This window comes from Clupea harengus, chromosome 1, assembly GCF_900700415.2.
Source record: "Clupea harengus chromosome 1, Ch_v2.0.2, whole genome shotgun sequence".
Classification (NCBI taxonomy): domain Eukaryota; kingdom Metazoa; phylum Chordata; class Actinopteri; order Clupeiformes; family Clupeidae; genus Clupea; species Clupea harengus.
This window is the reverse complement of record NC_045152.1, coordinates 11,340,082-11,359,479: the sequence shown is the minus strand read 5'-3', so window position 1 is coordinate 11,359,479 and position 19,398 is coordinate 11,340,082. Positions and strand designations below refer to the sequence as shown.

At 41.4% G+C, this 19,398-nt stretch overlaps 1 protein-coding gene across 1 annotated transcript; it reads right to left on the bottom strand.

Annotated features, from left to right (window-relative positions):
- Nucleotides 1–699: 699 nt before the first annotated feature.
- Nucleotides 700–18,418, bottom strand: LOC105901289 (integrin alpha-X-like). Its single transcript, XM_042708032.1, has 25 exons — nucleotides 18,358–18,418; nucleotides 17,886–18,010; nucleotides 17,639–17,781; nucleotides 16,179–16,309; nucleotides 15,653–15,732; nucleotides 14,893–15,016; nucleotides 14,616–14,740; nucleotides 14,260–14,406; nucleotides 12,764–12,976; nucleotides 12,154–12,287; nucleotides 11,294–11,439; nucleotides 10,902–11,050; nucleotides 9,501–9,632; nucleotides 8,305–8,378; nucleotides 7,764–7,905; nucleotides 5,183–5,281; nucleotides 5,007–5,086; nucleotides 4,512–4,598; nucleotides 4,240–4,318; nucleotides 3,282–3,380; nucleotides 2,659–2,745; nucleotides 2,305–2,415; nucleotides 1,764–1,877; nucleotides 1,344–1,454; nucleotides 700–798 (listed from the first exon to the last, which is right to left on the bottom strand). Exons 1-25 carry the CDS (start codon nucleotides 18,416–18,418, stop codon nucleotides 718–720), a joined length of 2,874 nt encoding a protein of 957 aa, XP_042563966.1. The 3' UTR covers nucleotides 700–717.
- Between the last annotated feature and the right edge of the window lie 980 nt (nucleotides 18,419–19,398).

Genomic DNA, 19,398 nt, shown 5'->3' with positions numbered 1-19,398 from the left:
GATGATTTTGTTCAATTCTTGATATTGTTTATTTGATTGACTGATCTCTCCTCAACATGCCAAAAGTCAAATTGATTGCCAAGGTTGACAAAGTGTAAAACCAGTCTGAACAAAAAATGATGACATGATAATCCACACAAAGATAAAGGAAGACATGATAAGCCACACAAAGATAAAGTCAAATGTAACCGCTTGTAAAGTGTTCCTCAGACATAATTGATATTTTTTATCATTTACAAATAAATGCACGTAATGACCACTGTAAACCCAAATTGCTAAAACATTTAATGACAGTTAATATAAGAAGATAAAATGAGTGTCTTTGTAAAATTGTATATTATTAAATGTAATGCTAACATTCTTAGCATTCTTAGCATTCTTATACTTTTTGCATCTGTATATTTCTTAGATATATAAAACAAGTTATTATAACCTAAACATGTTGAGACTACATTACTTTTGGCACAGTTTGCAACATACCATACATATATACTGAATATCTATGTCATTATTGATTATATTATTATTGAATGATTATTCATCATTTTAAATTTGTCATGTATTCTAATGTATTTTCTCATTTATTTTGTCAAGTGCAATAACTGCTATTCTTATGAAGTTCACATTTTAGAGCATATAAAACCATACAGTTAATACACAACTTAAAACCTAAAACACACACGTCTTGTTGTCTGTTGGTCTGCCTCACACACACTTTCATTTTGTTGTTGTTCTCTCAGCCTGAGCTTTAGCTTCTGCTTCTCTCAACTTACTGTAGCGACTCTTGAAGAAGCCCACCTGAAAGAAAAATCAGAATCAGAATCAGAATCACGTTTATTGGCCAAGTAGGTTTGCACAAACAAGGAATTTGACTCCAGATTAATTGGCTCTCAGTGTACTCACACAAAATATACAACACAACACAGCACAAAACAATACAACACAACAGCACAACGGTCTAGGAAATATATACAGCGAGGAATGGCTATATACAGGAGCTGTGAACTGAAAACACAACAAATAGTGCAAAGAAGTGTAGAGGGCAAGAAGTGTAGAGATAAATATGAAATGGTAAGAGAATGACGTAAGAAGTACAGTATATATAATATATATATACAGCCTGTATAGTTATACAGTAAAGGATGGAATGTATTGCACATTTTGTATTTGAGAAGAATGTCTTTCACTTCAAGTGTCCTTCTCTATGTACGTATATAACCAAAGCATTATGAGTTTGGGTAGAATGTGTTTCTCACGTACTTATACATTTCAAGCCAGACCGACATAAAAACAGATTAATCGACTAACTATGTGATTGGTTGATTTACTGATCTAGTTCCCACCTTGACAAGGACAGCTGTCATGATAGCCAATAGCAGCAGACCACCAACAGATCCACCAATGATCTCCTTGGTTAGATCCGGCTCCTCATAGACCTCCACAAGAGTTTCGATCTACAGGAAACACGCACGATATTCTATGTTTTATCACTAATACGTTCACTGACGTTATTTTTACGTTGGTGGGACTTTTTCATTCGGAAAGACAAGAGTTAGTTAGTGAGTTTGTAAAAATACACCAGCCATTTACTAAAATGTCTACACCATAGAAATACAACCAAATATTTGTAATAATTGATTGGTCTAATTCTAATACAATGGCAGCTAAACAGAATTTTGCTATGTAGTGATATTTTGTTTCTAATTACTTCATCCTCATAGTAATACGTAATGCAGTGTGGCCAAGAAGGTTTCTCCTGTTACCTTGGCGACAGGTGCGAGGCGTGAGGAGTCTGAGGAGTAGAAGATGTATTTGTTGTTGTCGTACTCCAGCATGGCAGAGCTGACCAAATGGAACGAAGCTGAACGCAGTCCCGTCTGAGAGAGAAATATGGAGAGAGGAGGGGAGAGGAGAAGGAGGATTTTAATGATAGTGTTAGTGATTTGAATGATAGTGTTAGTGATTGTAATGATAGTGATTTTAGGTGTTATTTCTTGCCTCAGCAATACAATTCCTCAATGAGTAACTGAAAATGCGTATTTTTCCGTATTATAGAAGTATATTAGTACACACAATAAAAATGTAATAGTATTACATTATTGTTCAACTTAAAACGAATCTGTCTACAAGAACCCTCTATGTACTGCTTTACCTTAATTAAGGATTAAATACAATGTTCTTAGAGAAACAGTATAAAGTCATGTGTTTCTCTCAATGTGGATATCTAAAAATGATATCATATCTGATTACAGGATATATATTTTTAACAATATTTTTAACCCTTTAAAGTAACAGAGTCAGCACCTGTTCAATCCATCCTGAGCTCACGTTCCCTGAGATTTGGTAAACTCTGCGGGTGTGTCTAGTCATGTATGACGTACACCTGAACTCCAGACACACAGCAATGGAGCAGTTCTGATGAAGATGACAGATGAAAAGAAAACAGCAATGTAACAAATAAAAAATATGTAAAAAATATTCATGCGATGTACATCTGTAAATTAGCATTATATTATAATATACAAACAAAATGTTTGGTATATCATGTTAGTGAATCTAAGCTATTTTGATGCAATTAACAGTTGGCCTTTCTATTTGCATGACATCGTCTGCTTTAAAACTACACAAGCAGAAAAATATGAAAGGTCTGCTCATCACCACAACAGGTTCTTTGTTCTTCAGGAGGGTCTCTTTAAAATCAGTGACGTTTGGTTCCAGCTCACCCCCTCTAGTGCAACCCATGATCTAGTGTGAGACAGAAACAAGAACTCAGTCAATGTCATCAAGACAGGCATAGACCATTCATAGACATGCATAGACCATTCACAGACCATTCATAGCCATGCCAAGACCATTCATAGCTATACATAGACCAATCACAGACATGCGCAGACCATTCACAGACATGTATAGACCATTCACAGACATGCACAGACCATTCATAGCCATGCATAGACCATTCATAGCCATGCATAGACCATTCATAGGTATACATAGACCATTCACAGACATGTGCAGACCATTCACAGACATGTGCAGACCATTCATAGACATTGATAATAATGGTCCTTAAGTAATCTAGATAGGAACTTCCTCCATGTACAGTTTAGCTGCAAATTTGATTCCTCTGAGTACATTTAAAACAAGGCATTCAATTTTGGATTCAGGTGTCTGATGTTCACACTTCATCAATGATGTGGCACATTTGACTGATGATCTTTGTTAATAAAAGTTCAGTCTTATATGTCTTGGTCGTCTGATTATACAAAGGAAGCACTCACCCTAAGGCTGTCCACATCGGTCCAGATGTCTTTGCCTTGAAGTCTTACTGGAACTTGAATTACAACAGTCAGATTGAGTCCTTTAAGGATGTTTGTCACCTGGGAGAAAGAGAGAGAGACAGAGAGAGACAGAGAGAGAGAGACAGAGAGACAGAGAGAGTCAGAGAGAGAGACAGCGAGAGAGAAAGAGAGACAGACATACAGAGAGAGAGAGAAAGAAAGAGAGACAGACAGACAGACAGACAGACAGACAGACAGACAGACAGACAGACAGACAGACAGACAGACAGAGAGAGAGATAAACATTGGACAAGATGTAGACAAGGTGAATTGGGGAAAGTGTGGGTAAGGAAAAGGGCACTAATATGGTTGCATTAAAAGAAGATGAGGTGGATTGTGGTTGTTTGTGTCAGCAATGACAGATGGATGAAAGAGAGATAGAACAAGTCTTGTAAGTCTACGTAGATACCTTTGTAAAAGAGTGAAATGGCACGTATTAATAATGGCAATTAATAAGCAGAGATGAGGCACTGAAAAGTATATGTTTGCATTCATTCAGGGCTGTTGGAATGAAGTCTTGAACAGAAGCATATGCTTCAAAATGAGCATGAACGAAGTCTGCTTCCCTGATGGTACTGCCCCTGTTTCTATGACTCCAGATGATGATGAGAGAGAGAGAGAGAGAGAGAGAGAGAGAGAGAGAGAGAGAGAGAGAGAGACATTGGAACAGATGTACTGTCCCTGTTTAAATGACTCCAGATGATGAATTAGATAGCTACTGTATATATAGATTAATATCTACTAGAATATACCGGTATGGCATTAGCAAAGTTGACACACTTCTACTTTGATGCAATGACTTATTTAATTTAATTTATAGAATATCAATGTTTTGGAGAGCAGGCACCTTCCCCAGGGTTTGGGCCAGGTCGGTGTTTAACTCTCAATCAAACTTTACCTCTAAATTCTGCATCACTGTTTTCTGCATGTCGTTGTTCCCAGCGGTGAAGTTGATGTAGTTGGTCGTGTTCGCGAGCCTGAGGGAAACACAGCAAAGATACGGAACTAGAGTGAGTTGATGTAGTTCGTCGTGTTCGCAAGTCTGAGGTAAACACAGCAAAGATACGGAACTAGAGTGAGCGTCAGAGCACTCGTGTCAATCGCATGTTTGGCAGAGAACAAATCTTTAGACTGACATTCATAAAATACAACAGCAAAACTGGCTCCAACCTTTTAATGATGACGTAGATGCTGTATTTGACTCCTATCTCCCTGCTCTGGGTTAGCTCACTGTCGTTAGAGTGGACATCATTTCCACTGGAAAAGATCACGGGTGAGGTAAACATCATCATCACGACTGGGGGGATAATCACAATTCATTGATTCTACACCATAAACCTACTCCATAAGTAAAGTGTCATTTAATTAATTGATTTGACACCATAAACCTACTCCATAAGTAAAGTGTCATTTAATTCATTGATTTGACACCATAAACCTACTCCATAAGTAAAGTGTCATTTAATTCATTGATTCTACACCATAAACCTACTCCGTAAGTAAAGGGTAATTTCATTAATTGATTCTACACCATAAACCTACTCCATAAGTAAAGGGTCATTTAATTAATTGATTCTACACCATAAACCTACTCCATAAGTAAAGGGTAATTTAATTAATTGATTCTACACCATAAACCTACTCCATAAGTTAAGTGTCATTTACCTGGAAGCCTGGGCCTCAATGGTGACTGTTTCATCAAACTGACTACTACTGTCAACTCCATACAGAATTACAAACACCGCCTGTGGCACAAAAAGACATTGTGTTTCTGGGTGTGTGTGTACATACAGGTAAGTCTGTGTGAGCATGTGTGTGTGTGTGTGATGAGTTTTTCTGACCTTACGATCAGCCCTAAGGATGGGTCTGTTGATGCTGCAGTGAGTCTTTCCCTGGGTGGATCCATCTGGACTGTCTATAGAACTGCACTCCACTCTGCCCTGTCACAGCAAACACAGACACGAGCTCAGTACATTTCCATGGAAACCATTTTCATTGTTAGATATGTTATTACAGATAGATACACACACATCCAATCACATACATCCAATAGATAGATTGGACAGACAGACAGGCAGGGGGGGGGGGGGGGGTAGACAGACAGACAGACAGACAGACAGATAGATAGACAGGCCCGGCGTGGGTTATCGGGAGAATCGGGAGAGTTCCCGGTGGGCCGCTTCACTTCTGGGCCGGTCGAGAATTTTATTTTTTGACATTTGACACGTTAGTCCATCTTCTCTTAAAGTAGGCTACACACGTTCTGCATTCTGACACCGGAGCCTCTGCATGGGTTGTACCATGCGAGGGAGTTCTCCCCTCCCAAATAGAGTTGGTTGGGTCCATAGCCCGTCTTTTCCAAAAACTTTTCTCAGACTACCGATAGCTGGGCCGGCCCTACCCCAACGATATGCGTCAGAGGATGGATGGGAGGAAGAGGGGCTGAAAAAGCCAGGTTGAAAAAAAGAAAGGCATTGGAGGAGGATGCTGCCAAATGTGCCAAGCTTACCGATTTATTTTCAAGAGGACAAACACAAGTGGCAACTGGTAAAGAGAGACATAGGCCTAATGATTAGTAACGTAACTATTAGGCTAACGTTGTAGCGTTGGTTAATATCGTTGTAGCGTTGTCAACCTATTCGCAAGCAAAATATTACCAGAGATGGCGCTTGAAAGCAGGACCTGTTCCTCCTGCAAAAACGGTGCCATTTGTGTCCATTTAATAGCTACTCTCACAGTACAACCTCCTCACAGATGCTTAACATGTCATTGGGTTAGCATATACGTTTCTGTTGACTTTGTCCATCACACAGGTTGCAAGAGAGAGAAGCTTCTCAACCTTAAAATTTGTGAAGAATAGGCTACAAAGCTCATTGAGTCAGGACCATTTGGAGGCTTTCATGTTAATGTGCACAGAGAAGGAAATCCTCATGTCTATAAGCAACGACACAGTTATTATAGATAAAGTGGCTGAAACCAGTGCACTGCTTAGGCGGTTACTGATGCTGTTGGTGCTATTCGCAATGTAACTTCTGTGAGTTGAACTGTAAACATTAGTTCAATATGCCTCTTTGTTGAAGAGTGGGATACGTTTCAAATGCTTTATTTATTTATTTCTGCTTTTGTTAATTTATCAACCTATCCTTGTGGAATAGTGGAATATTTTTTGTTAACTTCTCAGCTTAAGTTGATTATTATTTAACCTTTACATTATTTGTTGAACCATGGTATTAATAAAGAGAAAACTACAGGATAGTAAGAGCTGAACTGTTGCTTCATTTATCCAATTTCCACTACCATGGAAAAAGTGGGCCGGTCCTGGGCCTGAAATTCCCGGGCTGAAAAGTGGCCCCACTCCGGCCCTGTAGATAGATGTCATTCATGCTACGTTTCCATTAGGACGTTAATCGTCCCGCTCTCATTGGGAATGAATGGAGACGATATCCCGTCTGTCGAGCAACGAAACGTCTCCACCTCCCTTCCAAAGTTGACGATTCTTTAACTCTATGCAAATGCAGACCAGGCGGTAACCAATCAGTTTGACGTGTGTGAGAATTGGCAGCTGAAGTTGTGCAGATGGGTGGGAGTAATCAAAAAAATCAAAGCAAGATGGCGGAGTCTCTGGATTCTGTTACTGGGAAATATTTTATGTGAATAAAGGTGAATACAGGTGTTTACACGACTTTTATATGTCTACATCGACTCGGTTTGTTGTTTATATACTACACAAACACTGTCCGGGCAAACAGAATATTGTAGGTCTTATCTGAAGCTCGCGACCATTATTGTTAGCTTGCTGCTAACACTTTAATTGAAGATCAATGTAGAAGCTAGCTGGTTTGTAACCTGTAGCCTCATCGGTGCGTTTTGCCTCTGGTATGTGTGATATCGTGATTTAACTGGCTGATATAAATGAATCAGAGAAAACAAATGAATAAAGGAATACATTTAATGGATAAGTAAATGAATCAGAGCATGAGTGACAGCCGCAACATCTATCATATTTCCATGACTTCACAAGCTAATCTGCTATATTAGCACTGCACTGCAACCGAACTTGCTACTTAACAGAGAAACTTGATTTTTCTGACAATGCCCCCTAGACGGAATACCGCCTGCCGATAATTCGCCTGAATGGAAACGTAGAGTAAGGGCTGGGGTCAGATAGTCTAAGCGTTAACCAGTCTGTTATCTTTTTTCGGCATGTTCCTCTCTGTTTCCTCAACAGGGTCACATATAGTCACACACTCACACACACATACACACATACATACACACACACACACACACCTGGGTCTTGGTTAAGGTCCTGTAGGAGAGGCCGTGAGGGTAGGACAGAGTCACACACACATATAGTCACACACTCACACACACATACACACACACACACACACACACACACACACACACACACACACACACCTGGGTCTTGGTCAAGGTCCTGTAGGAGAGGCCGTGAGGGTAGGACAGAGACACACGGGTGTTGTAGGAGTTTTCTCCTCTATTCTCCACCATCACCGTCACACTCATCTCCTGTGCAATGCCCACCTCTAGGGTAGAGGACCTGCCAATGGCAAGAAAAGAAAGAGCAGATACTTTGCTGAAACAGCCCACATGTGAATTACGCCCTTATATCATGTGGTCATGGGGTATTATTAACTGAGAAGTAGATTTAGTTCATATTCCAACATGATTGATTGAGGCCTCTATAGTGGAAGGAGAAGCAGAAGATGGAAACGCGAGATCATTAGACTCTTGGATTCTGATCAATCAAATCAAATCAAATTAAATCAAAATGTATTCATACGGCGCATTTCATACCAAGAGGTAACACAATGCACTTCACAGAAGGAAATGGGGGTGGGTGGGGGGGTGGGCGATTCTGATTTAAGATTAAACAGGACACATTCATCTTGATGACCATGAGTCTCACCAGTATCACAGATGTGCACGGAAGGCTTACCCAGAAAAGTTGAAGTTGAGATGGATGTTGTCAGTACACACTCTGTCCTCTCCACAGTCAATTTCAAAGTTTAACTAGGACACAAAATAAAACCCGCTATTACAAGTAGACCAAGACACAATGTGGGCAAACAATGAGAAACATGTCTGGTGTTGCCTGTGGAGAGTCACACAGGCCATCGTGAGGTCACACTTTTTAGGGGTGAAATGTATTTGGTGAATAGAAGATGTCAGCACATTGGGGGTTGATACCATCTTAAAGCAGCAATACGGAGTTCTGTTCCAAAACTAGTAAGCTAACTACCTAAAAGGCATGCAAAAACCTTGCAAACACCACCAACAGCCCAGTTGACACTGATAAAAGCTTGTCAACACACTAACTGGTGTTTGGCAGTATAGCTGGCAATGTCATGTGTGTGAAAGCTTTTCTTCCATTTTTGCAGGGGGTTCCAGCCCGTTACACAGAACTACATAGGGCATATCTTGGATGGCTAGTGTGGAAGACACAGGTGTTCATCTGTCCTTCACATGACCATATGCTATCAAAATGAATTTGAGGATGGTACCAAAACTAGTTGCCTATAAAACCTTACCTCAAAAAGTGTCAAATTGTTGCATAGTGTTAATTTAATGTACAAAGGTCTCAGTTAGAACAAAAAGGTGGGTTTCTGCTTTCTGTCCCCACTCCACAGTGACACTTCTACCTGGGATTACAGGATCAAACGACCTGGGATAAAGAAATACGCCCAGGCATGCTTGATCTTACCCCCAGGCATGCTTGATCTTACCCCCAGAGATGCTTGATCTTACCCCCAGAGATGCTTGATCTTTGACTTTGTTTCTACTTTGTATTATGACTAATAATTCTACAGCTTCATGTTTTATTCTCGACTTAGCTTAGTCATTGTGTTTAGAACACTTCTTTGAATTTGTATTGTATTCTTCCTTGCATTACAATACATTGTTAATTGTTAATCTGTAGTATTGTCTTCTGACGTTACTAACTTTCAGTAGTTGACAGGAATCGGCAGGATTAATTCTATGTCATGGTAGAACAGTCTGATACTCAACAGTTACTGATCGTGCCGGGTTTGTCAGCTGTAATAGTTTAGTAGTTAGTCACTATTTCACGGTCTACCAGCAGAGTTTCATTGAGGCCCGTAAAGAATAGTCCCAGAACAGCTCAGAGGGTCGTACCTTGTGGTCTGAGGTGTTGGAGGAGCTGCTGGCCAGCTTTGGTCTGAGCTCCTCTGCAGACTGGATAGGAAGCCCCTGGAAGGAGAAGGTCACCTGGATGTCCACAGGATTCACAACATCCTCTGGGGAGCACTGGGAAATGAGAGGACATGTTTGATGTATAGGGGGCAATGAGAGGACATGTTTGATGAATAGGGGGCAATGAGAGGACATGTTTGATGTATAGGGGACAATAAGAGGACATGTTTGATGTATAGGGGGCAATAAGAGGACATGTTTGATGTATAGGGGGCAATAAGAGGACATGTTTGATGTATAGGGGGCAATGAGAGGACATGTTTGATGTATAGGGGACAATAAGAGGACATGTTTGATGTATAGGGGGCAATAAGGGGACATGTTTGATGTATATGGGGCAATGAGAGGACATGTTTGATGTATAGGGGACAATAAGAGGACATGTTTGATGTATATGGGGCAATGAGTGGACATGTTTGATGAATAGGGGGCAATAGTGGTTCAGGAGGTAGTCGTCGTCGTTTAGTGATCGAAGGTTGCTAGTTTGATCCCGACTCCTCCCCACCAGTCGAAGTGTCCTTGAGCAAGGCCCTGAACCCCCAGCTGCTCCGGATGTGCAGGTTGGCACCTTAGATAATAGCCTCGGCTATCGGTGTATGAATGGGTAGATAGTAGCCTCCGCAACGGTGTATGAATAGGTAGATAGTAGCCTCTGCTATCGATGTATGAATGGATAGATAGTAGCCTACGCTATCGGTGTATGAATGGGTAGATGTCTGAGGCATTAACCTGTGAAGCGCTTTGAGTGCTCCATGAGTAGAAATGCAGTCCAAGATGTATGACAAATGGACATGCATGCCTACTTTGTGAGAGAAGCTGTCTTTGTCCATTAGTTCATTAGGTGAAAAAAACTCACATGCTTTCTTAATATAGTATAGCTCACCCTGATGAGACACACATGCAGCAGACAGAGGCCAGAGCACTAGGGCGTGGAGGAGAGATACAGCCCATTGTGAAAGCACAACTCTTTGTCATGAGGGTGAATACTACCATCTTTTGTCTTTCATTCATTTAACACATCCTGACCTGCTGTTTGCCTTGATTTAGAGGGTAGAACCAATCGTTCTGTCCTCCCTAAGGTAGCCAGTCACATGTGGTCGTGCTCTCCTCCCTAAGGTAGCCAGTCACATGTGGTTACGTTAGCTAGAGCAGGTAGGATACAGAGACAAGGCTTGATAGCCAAAGAGGGGTTAGATCACTAGTTTACCATGGCTGTAACAATTCACAATTCACCGCAACCAACCAACAACTCGACCCGAGACACAGCCACAGCCAAAGCCACAGCCCAGCCCAGCCCAGAGGCTTACCTGCCCAGAGGCTTACCTGCACAAAGAAGGAATGGGGGAAGCACTGCTCCCCCAGAGCTAAGGTCATCTCACGGGTCCTCTCCCGCTCCTCGACGCTGAAGTAGGCTCGAAACATTTGACGTAGGTAATCCAACTTCAGTGTGTAATTGAGTTCTGCTTGCAGACCTGTATCATAGAAGGATTGCTATTTTTTTATCACTATGGTTTTCAGTCATTAGGTGGATGCTTTTATCACTCTATGGTTTTCAGTCATTAGGTTCATTAATTTATTAATGTATGTATTCAGTCATATAGGATTGATGCAAAAGCTGTACTAAATGTAGTAAATATATGACTAAAATACTAAATTTAACTGGTGTCCTTTCAAAAAAATGCTGAACAGCACCAACTTACAAGAGTTATGTTTACCTGGAAAGCTGTCTTTGGTGATTTTGGTCATGGTAAAACACACAGACGCGTTGATCTGCTGGGGACTGGAGCAGTCGTAGATAGACACGGGGATTTTGGATGGGCTTAGCATCATGCTTGTGTCTACAGATACAATGGGACTGGACCTGCATGTCATAAAACAATGTTCCAATCACAGTCAAATCAGGCTGCAGTCACACAAAATGTGCATGCAGGTGTGTGAGTGTGAGTGTGAGTGTGTGTGTGTGTGTGTTTGTGTGTGTGTGTGTGTGTGTGTGTGTGTGTGTGTGTGTGTGTGTGTGTGTGTATGCGTGTGTGTCTGTACTGTTTTAATAAGTGAGAGAGAACGGTTAAAGTGATGACAAAAGGACACAGCATCATGTGGACTTGGTTATGTATGGATGCGGGAGCATCATTAACCTGAGCAGCAGAACCGCTCCTTTGGACTATTTAGCCTGTGAGTTTGTCTGTCCATGTGTGTGCACACACCTATCCAAGTGTATCCCAGGATTCTGAGGGTCAGTCCTGATATCTTGCTTAGGTGTGTGTGTGTGTGTGTATGTGCTTGCCCGCGCTTGTGCATGCATGTATGTACGCGAGTGTGTGTGTGTGTCTGTGCTTGCCCATGCTTGTGCATGCATGTACGTACGTGAGTGTGTGTGTATGCGTGTGTGTCTGTGTGTATGGGCGTGTCCGTGCCCGTGCTTGTGCATGCATGTACGTGAGTGTGTGTGTGTATGTGTGTGTATGCGTGTGTGTCTGTACTGTTTTAATAAGTGAGAGAGAACGGTTAAAGTGATGACAAAAGGACACAGCATCATGTGGACTTGGTTATGTATGGATGCGGGAGCATGATTAACCTGAGCAGCAGAACCGCTCCTTTGGACCCGACTGCAATGTCAGGCAGCCCGTCTCCACTCTGATCCAAAGCAGACTGGGCCACAGTCAGACCAAAGAACCGCAGTCCGGACCGCACCGATGAACCTGAAATCCTCTGTCATGGACAACGCAACAGAAAGAGAGTTCAACAGAATTTCTTTCTGTTTTTGAAACCAAACCAGCAAGATGGCAAATGGTCATTTTGTGTTTTCCTTTGTGAAACAGCTGCTCTTTGAGTTAGCTGCCTTTTGAGTTAGGTGTCTTTTGAGTTAGCTGCCTTTTGAGTTGGCTGCTCTTTGAGTTAACTGTCTTTTGAGTTAGCTGTCTTTTGAGTTAGCTGCTCTTTGAGTTAACTGTCTTTTGAGTTGGCTGCTCTTTGAGTTAGCTGCCTTTTGAGTTGGCTGCTCTTTGAGTTAACTGTCTTTTGAGTTAGCTGCCTAGCAAATGTTTCCACTACTTTTTTTATTCTACTAACCAGGGCTTACATGTCATACCAGCCCAGCTACAAATGTATAGGTCTCCCAAATACCTCAATTTCCTCTGACCATCTATCTTCCTCACTCTCTCTACCTATCTCTCTCCCTCGCTCACCTGTGAGTAGTTGGGGTTCACTCCTCGTCTCCTCCCGTTGAAGATGTACACGCTGCCCTGTCCGTTATCCTCCAGAGGAGCTCCCACTGCCACATCCCTGATCCCATCCCCGTTCAGGTCTGCCAGGCTGGCCAGAGACGAGCCGAACCTTCCCCTCTGACCCTCCATCCCCAGCAGGGACACACCAGCGTCAGACACCAGCGTGTAAATGTGCTGCCCACAAAAAGATCACAGTAAAATCTGTGAAACAGGTGCTTTAGGATTAACAGAAAGACAGAAAACTTTACAAACTTCCAAGTCCAATTCCCATCTCTAATACAGTCACCATTTAAATCATTACATCCCTCTTCCGATCACATCCTCCTCAACCAAACTCACCATCCATGTATAATACATGCAGCCTACGGTGGCATCCAATCTCAGTCTACTATCCAGTAGGGTGACCAGATTTGAGATTGTGAAAAAGAGGACACTTCGTTGCGGGACCCCGCCCCCTCCACCTGACGGAGTTTTTGGACATCTTTTTCACCCGCAGATGACCCCGCCCCCTCCCCCGCAACGAAGTTTTGACATCTGTCAGATGTCATGTACTATCGTAAACGATGCAACTAGTGGAGGCGGCAAGGTGCTCAGTGTTGCCAGATTGGAAATGGCGTATCGTATCAAAGGCTCAAAATGATCGTATTTGGAGGATAATTATCATATCTGGCAACACTGGGAAGGCGGTCGACCAATGACAGTTCTCTCTACAGTCAGAGCTCGCGCAAGAAGGTGGAACGTAAGGGAGATACCCTTTCCAAAACATGTAAGGACGTAATAACTAGTTTGTGAAGGACAAACAGAGAAACACAAATATCCGACGAGGCAAAATCCCGGACAATTTTGGAATCCCTGCTGGACGCATTTTTTAGGCCTCGAAAAGAGGACATGTTCGGGTAAAAGAGGACGTTTGGTCATCCTACTATCCAGACACTCACCCATTCACCAAGTCTGACTGAGTGTGCAGCTATTCTTTAGTAGTAGGATAAAGGTTAAGAAGAATTTATGAGTATTTCATGTCAACATTGCAAAAGGTAGTTTGGTCATGTGTATCACAGAGTTTATCGTCACCAACTGTAAAATGGTGGTTTCATCACTGCACCTGTACATGGCAGTCATAATTATGCTACCAACAACAGTGATGATTACATTATCAGGCTTATTTCACGTATGGTACAGGAATATGCATGAGAGTGGTACATATCCAATCGCATACATTCCAATACCTTTGTCATGAACAGTTTAGTGTTTGTTCTACAGGGTTTAGGCCTTGCACTGTAGAAATCACCAAAAATGCATTGAGTTCCTCATCTCCTTTCTTCATACCTCCTTGTCAATCATGTATAGGTGTACAACATGAATTATATTATAAAATCTTTGATTACTGGGCCTGTGATGCTCTCATAATTCATCACTATTCATCAGATATGGATTCTGCATGAGTACTTTTCTCATACCTCCTTGGTGAATTTATAGACAAACACTTTCCCCTCTCTTCCTCCTTCTGTGTGCATGGGTGCAGACGCCAGAATCAGATCAGTGTTGGAGTCTCCATCCAAATCCACCACACACACCTCTGCTCCAAAGTAAGCACCGATCTGAGACTGAAAGAGAGAGTGAGAGAGAGAGGGAGAGAGAGAGAGAGAGAGAGATGATGTTGATGGTGATTATGATGAAGCCGGTGATGTTTAAAGGGATGCTAGGTAACATTGGCACGTTTGCTAATCAGGTCTTTGTATTTTTGTGCTTGGGTACAGTAGCTGCTTTGTGTATTTATATAATATATGAGTTGTTATCACAGTGACCTCAGTACCTGTTTGAGCATCTTTGGTTTGCCTGCAGGAAAGAAGACCATGAGCAATCCCTTGTGTTTATACCTGGGGGCTCCCATAACGATGTAGTTCTGTCTCTCTCTGCTTGCTACAGCCATTGAATAGCCTGTAGTAAATAGTAGTAGTTAGTAAATATGACAATAGAAACATAACTGACTACTAAGTTTCACTTTTACATGACACTATGTGAATTAGACACAAAAAGCTCAAGGTGGCAGAGTATAAAACAATTCAGTGCCAGGGTGAGCAGTCTCTCACCCAGATAGCTGTCAGGAGTGACCTCATCAACCCTCCTAAAACTGGGCGTCCTGCTGGACAGAGGGATGTCCTGGTAACCCCCCCTCCACCCATTTGCCCCAATCACACTCACTAGAAACCTCTCCTGCAAGAGAAAAAGCATAGAAGCTCACTTTCACACACCACAGGAAGTTCCAGCCTTATATATACATTCATTGTTTCATTAGTTAATTATAATGTCTTAAAAGGAAATTTCTGGAAATATGTGGACCATATTTCCTGTTTAGGTCCACATTTCCCCCATTAACATGATCCCAAATAGCTATATACAAAGTTATATACTATATAGTATATTAATGCAGTGTTATGTTTACATTACATTAGTATTGTCAGTATATAATACAAGTCCTTTAAAATCTGAATTGTCTTGTTTAAAAAGAATACTAGCTATATTATAAATGGTAAATGGACTGCATTTATATAGCGATATTCTACTCATAGAGCACTCAAAGCGCTTTACAGATGGATGCCTCAGACTACCCATTCATACACCGATGGCAGAGGCTACTATTTAAGTTGCACATCGGAATCGGTTGGGGGTTCAGTGTCTTGCTCAAGGACCCTTCAACAATTGGTGAGGAGAAGTCGGTATTGAACTGGCAAGCTTCCGATTGCTAAACGACTCATCTACCTCCTGAACCACTATCACCCATAATCACACTATGATACATTTTAAAAGTCACTTAAGTAACAACACAATAATTAAAAAATCTGAACGTACATCTGGGCTGGACACAAGAGCTGCACTAAATCCATTCTGGGCAAATTCCATATTGGTGGAGTCACCAGTGGTTTGGGTTCCTGGGGTACAAAGAGAGGGGTACAGGAAACAATAACATGCTCCTGCATATGACTAGACCACCATGTTTCTGCTGCAGTGTCTTACTGACACAGTAAAAGAGTTTGTGTATGAGTTTCTTTAAAGCAATTTCATGCAGGTTTATAATTCAGAGGCATTGGGGAGTTTTTGTTGAAAAATAGCGAGCTAACTAACATGTGAGGGAGAGAAAAAAACACCAGTTGTGTACACTACGTATATATCACCGAAATACATCAGTTCACAAGTTCAGTAGTTTTCATCACTGCCAACTGTGCTGTGTTGGTTTTTTAAGGCGGGTATGTCAGCTGTTAACTAGTAAGGTCCTTGTTTTTTTAGCAAAAGTCCATAATGCCTCATTAGGTAAAGGTGTTTCTTCTTATGGTTTAAGAATACTTGCAAGTGCTGACAAATCTGAATGTGCCCATACCTTCAATGGCAATGATGCTCTTTTCCAGGGTATTGCTAATTTTGTCCAGTGCCTCAAAGCTGTCCACTCTAAACATGTGGTCTGATTTTGGTGAGGACGCTATGCTCCTGAGCTCATTTCGTGCCGAATAGCTGATAAAGGCATTACCAACCTGTCACATGAGGAAGAGAATTAGCATCTCACATTAGGGGAGAATTAGCTCCTTACACCAGAGCAAGTACTATGTTTGTTTTTTAAATTGTATCTAAAAACTGGAAGAGCAAGGTGCTGGCAACACTAATATAATTAACAATATACTGACAAAATGCATATCTGGACATGACTTTAAGGGCCTCATTTACTAACAGGATTGCGCCCATTTGAGGCGTAATTTCTGCGGGTAAAGACATAAAACCGTATTTCCAAAGGAGGCGTACTTCAGTGTTAGGGTTAGGATTAGCAGTTTTACCTTAAAATAACAGCTTAAAAAAAATTGGGGCGCTACAATGACGTTTAATGTGGAGAATCGCCTCTGTGCCATTGCCATACCAGGGTCCATAGGCATATTACTGGGTTATGTAGGTTTGCCTGAAGCCGCCCGGTTACTACTGTCTGCCGAACTAGTAAGTAGCTGATTTGCCGTCTTGCTTTGTCTTGTGTTGCACTTGCTTGATGTTCGACTGTGTTAGGAAAGTTGTTGACTCACTAGTTTGTCATAGTGTCAAAGTAAGCAAATTTCAAGAGGTTTCGTTAGGTTTAGCTGCTAGCATCCCGTTAGCGATTAGCAATTCCTACATAATGCCACTTTAACACTAATGGGCGGGGTTAGTTGCTGATTACGCGATAAGGTTCTAAATACCACGGAAAATGCGGAAAAATACCGTGCGGTATATGCGGTTTGGCAAAGGCGCAGATTAAGCTGTGGTCGCAATGTTAGTAAATTAGGCCCTAAATGTCATTGGAGAAAGGCATCTGCTAAATGAATAAATGAATAAATGTGAAAAATGAACATATAGCACCTCATACCCCAATAGCGTATCTAATAATGTTCTTTCTGTCAGCCAGTGCTGTGGCAGAGGGATATTGGTAGGAATCTTGGGACACCCCATCTGTGATGACAATGAGAATCCTGTTGGCATCCGGTCGCGCTCCAGCAGAGGAATCAAACACCCTGTTCCTGTGAACATTTGCAAAAACAGGCTAATGATATATACGTACTTCAGATTATCATATACCATATATTCCTAAAATTTTGTATCTATCTATCGATATAATATTATAAGCTCTTCATGAACAACAGACAAGGTTATTTAGTGTTTATGACTGAGTCATGAAGTCCCACTGCCTTTTTAACAGTTTCATTGAGAGAGGATTAATATGGAAGAGAAAGTGGTACCATTTTGAGAGGAAAGTCTAGTCCAGGAGCTAGTCCAGGGGGCAAATTCAAACAGTTGAAGGATTCAGGTTCATTTAAGACTTACACAACTTTCAGGATGGCACTCGCAGTATGCGTCCATCCTCCAAACTGATGGATATTGTCCACCTGACTTTCCCATCCTGTTCTCTGAAACTGGTTAAAGTACGTGTGGATGGTGCAGGAGGTGGAGTACTGTACAAAGGCAAACTGCAGGGAAAAAACAGCTCAGCAGGTAAGCGTAAAATCAACTGGAAATCTACATGGATTTATATACATAAGGTTATGTAAGGTCATGAAGGAGTCAGGCTTACTTTGGTGTTCTGCGTCAGAAGTTTTCTGATCAGATTCTTCACAAACGTTTTCATGGTCCTGAACTGGTCACGTCCCACACTTCCAGATCCATCCAATAAGAAGGCAATATCTGTAGCCTTGCACTCTGAAGAGGGAACATTTAGAGCACCGCCATTTTACATATCTTATTCAGAGTTCAGGTACTAATGTTCAAATTAAGTCATACTTACTTCGATTAAGTTTCCTTATATGTCTGGACATAGTAAACTGCACATAAAAATGCAATTAAACGGATCTAAGCGTGCTATATTATGTTACAAACTAAATATGATCAAATAAGAAGGACCTGGACCTGTGTGCAAAATGTTGAACTGAAGAAGAAGAAGTTGTGTGTAAAGAGAAGAGAAGGGAGCAGACAATTTGTAAAAGCTTTGATACTTCTGTCCTGATACTAGCGTTTTGTATGAAGGAGAATTGTGTGTGTAGTCCTACCTTCAAGAGAAGATGGCAGCGGTCCATCTTGTGCCAGTGATGGACTAATGCTGAAACACATCCCGCCATAGAGATTGATGGTGTCACACTCTTTAGGGATAGTCGGACCACAAACCTGACCAACAACAAAAGTAAGAAAGAGTAAGAAAAAAGAAAGTGAAGCACAGGAGAGAAAGAATGTTGGCAAGGAGAAAGACTGACAGAGAGATGGGAGGGGAGGGGAGGGGTGACCTACCACTGTCTTTGGGGACGTCTCAGTCTTGCTCATTGACAGGCCAAGGGACATATTCACTCCATATGAGGGAACTGTTAGAAAATAAGAACAATCAACAAAACTGAGAGCAGAGAGCAAACGAAAAAAATGAGGACATTTACAAAAGGCCATTGTACTTAAACTGAAAATCTACGAGCTGAACTGCTTATTAAATGAAGGCAAGGTTGATTAAAGGGTACGGATCTAAAAATAAAAATAAAAATAAAGAAAGTTAAAGTAAAATTACACAAAATGTAGTGAATAGATGAAAGCAAAAGGGGATGTAACTGAAAATGTGTGTGGCTAAAGAAACTCTCATGAGCACCTCCAGTGGACACCCTGAGTACTGCCTTAGCCCGTAATAATCAATTAATTCCTCCACAGTTTATACATAGCGATACAAAAATCATCCATGTTAACCATCTATCCATGCTTCCACAACACACATACACACGTCTAACTACATACATCTATATGTCTATACAGGTACATACCGGCTATAGGTAGCGGTGAACAGGAGCTGGATGAGACCTGGCATAGGTAAACCTTTCCTCTCCTATCAACACTATGCTGCTCTAGAGGAGCACTTACCAGCAAACTGTGAACAGGAAAGGTTATGATGAAGTAGGTGCACTGTGTTGTCGATATTTAAAAGGTACAATTAATAAGCAGCTTTTCCACTACAACCAAATTAGACAATTAATTAAATAATATCCCCCTATTTAGCCGTGAGTTTGTACTGACTTAAACTGTAACTTAATCTGTTGTAAGATACACTGTACACGCTT

What these genes read in the sequence shown, in the direction of transcription:
- LOC105901289 (XM_042708032.1), bottom strand. Translation starts at nt 18,418, where the DNA reads ATGTGTTTCAGCATTAGTCCATCACTGGCACAAGATGGACCGCTGCCA. An exon ending in CACTCCTGACAGCTATCTGG is followed by an intron (nt 14,741 to 14,892) that starts GTGAGAGACTGC and finishes TATTTACTACAG; the next exon opens with GCTATTCAATGGCTGTAGCA. An exon ending in AGAACAAAGAACCTGTTGTG is followed by an intron (nt 2,416 to 2,658) that starts GTGATGAGCAGA and finishes CATCTTCATCAG; the next exon opens with AACTGCTCCATTGCTGTGTG.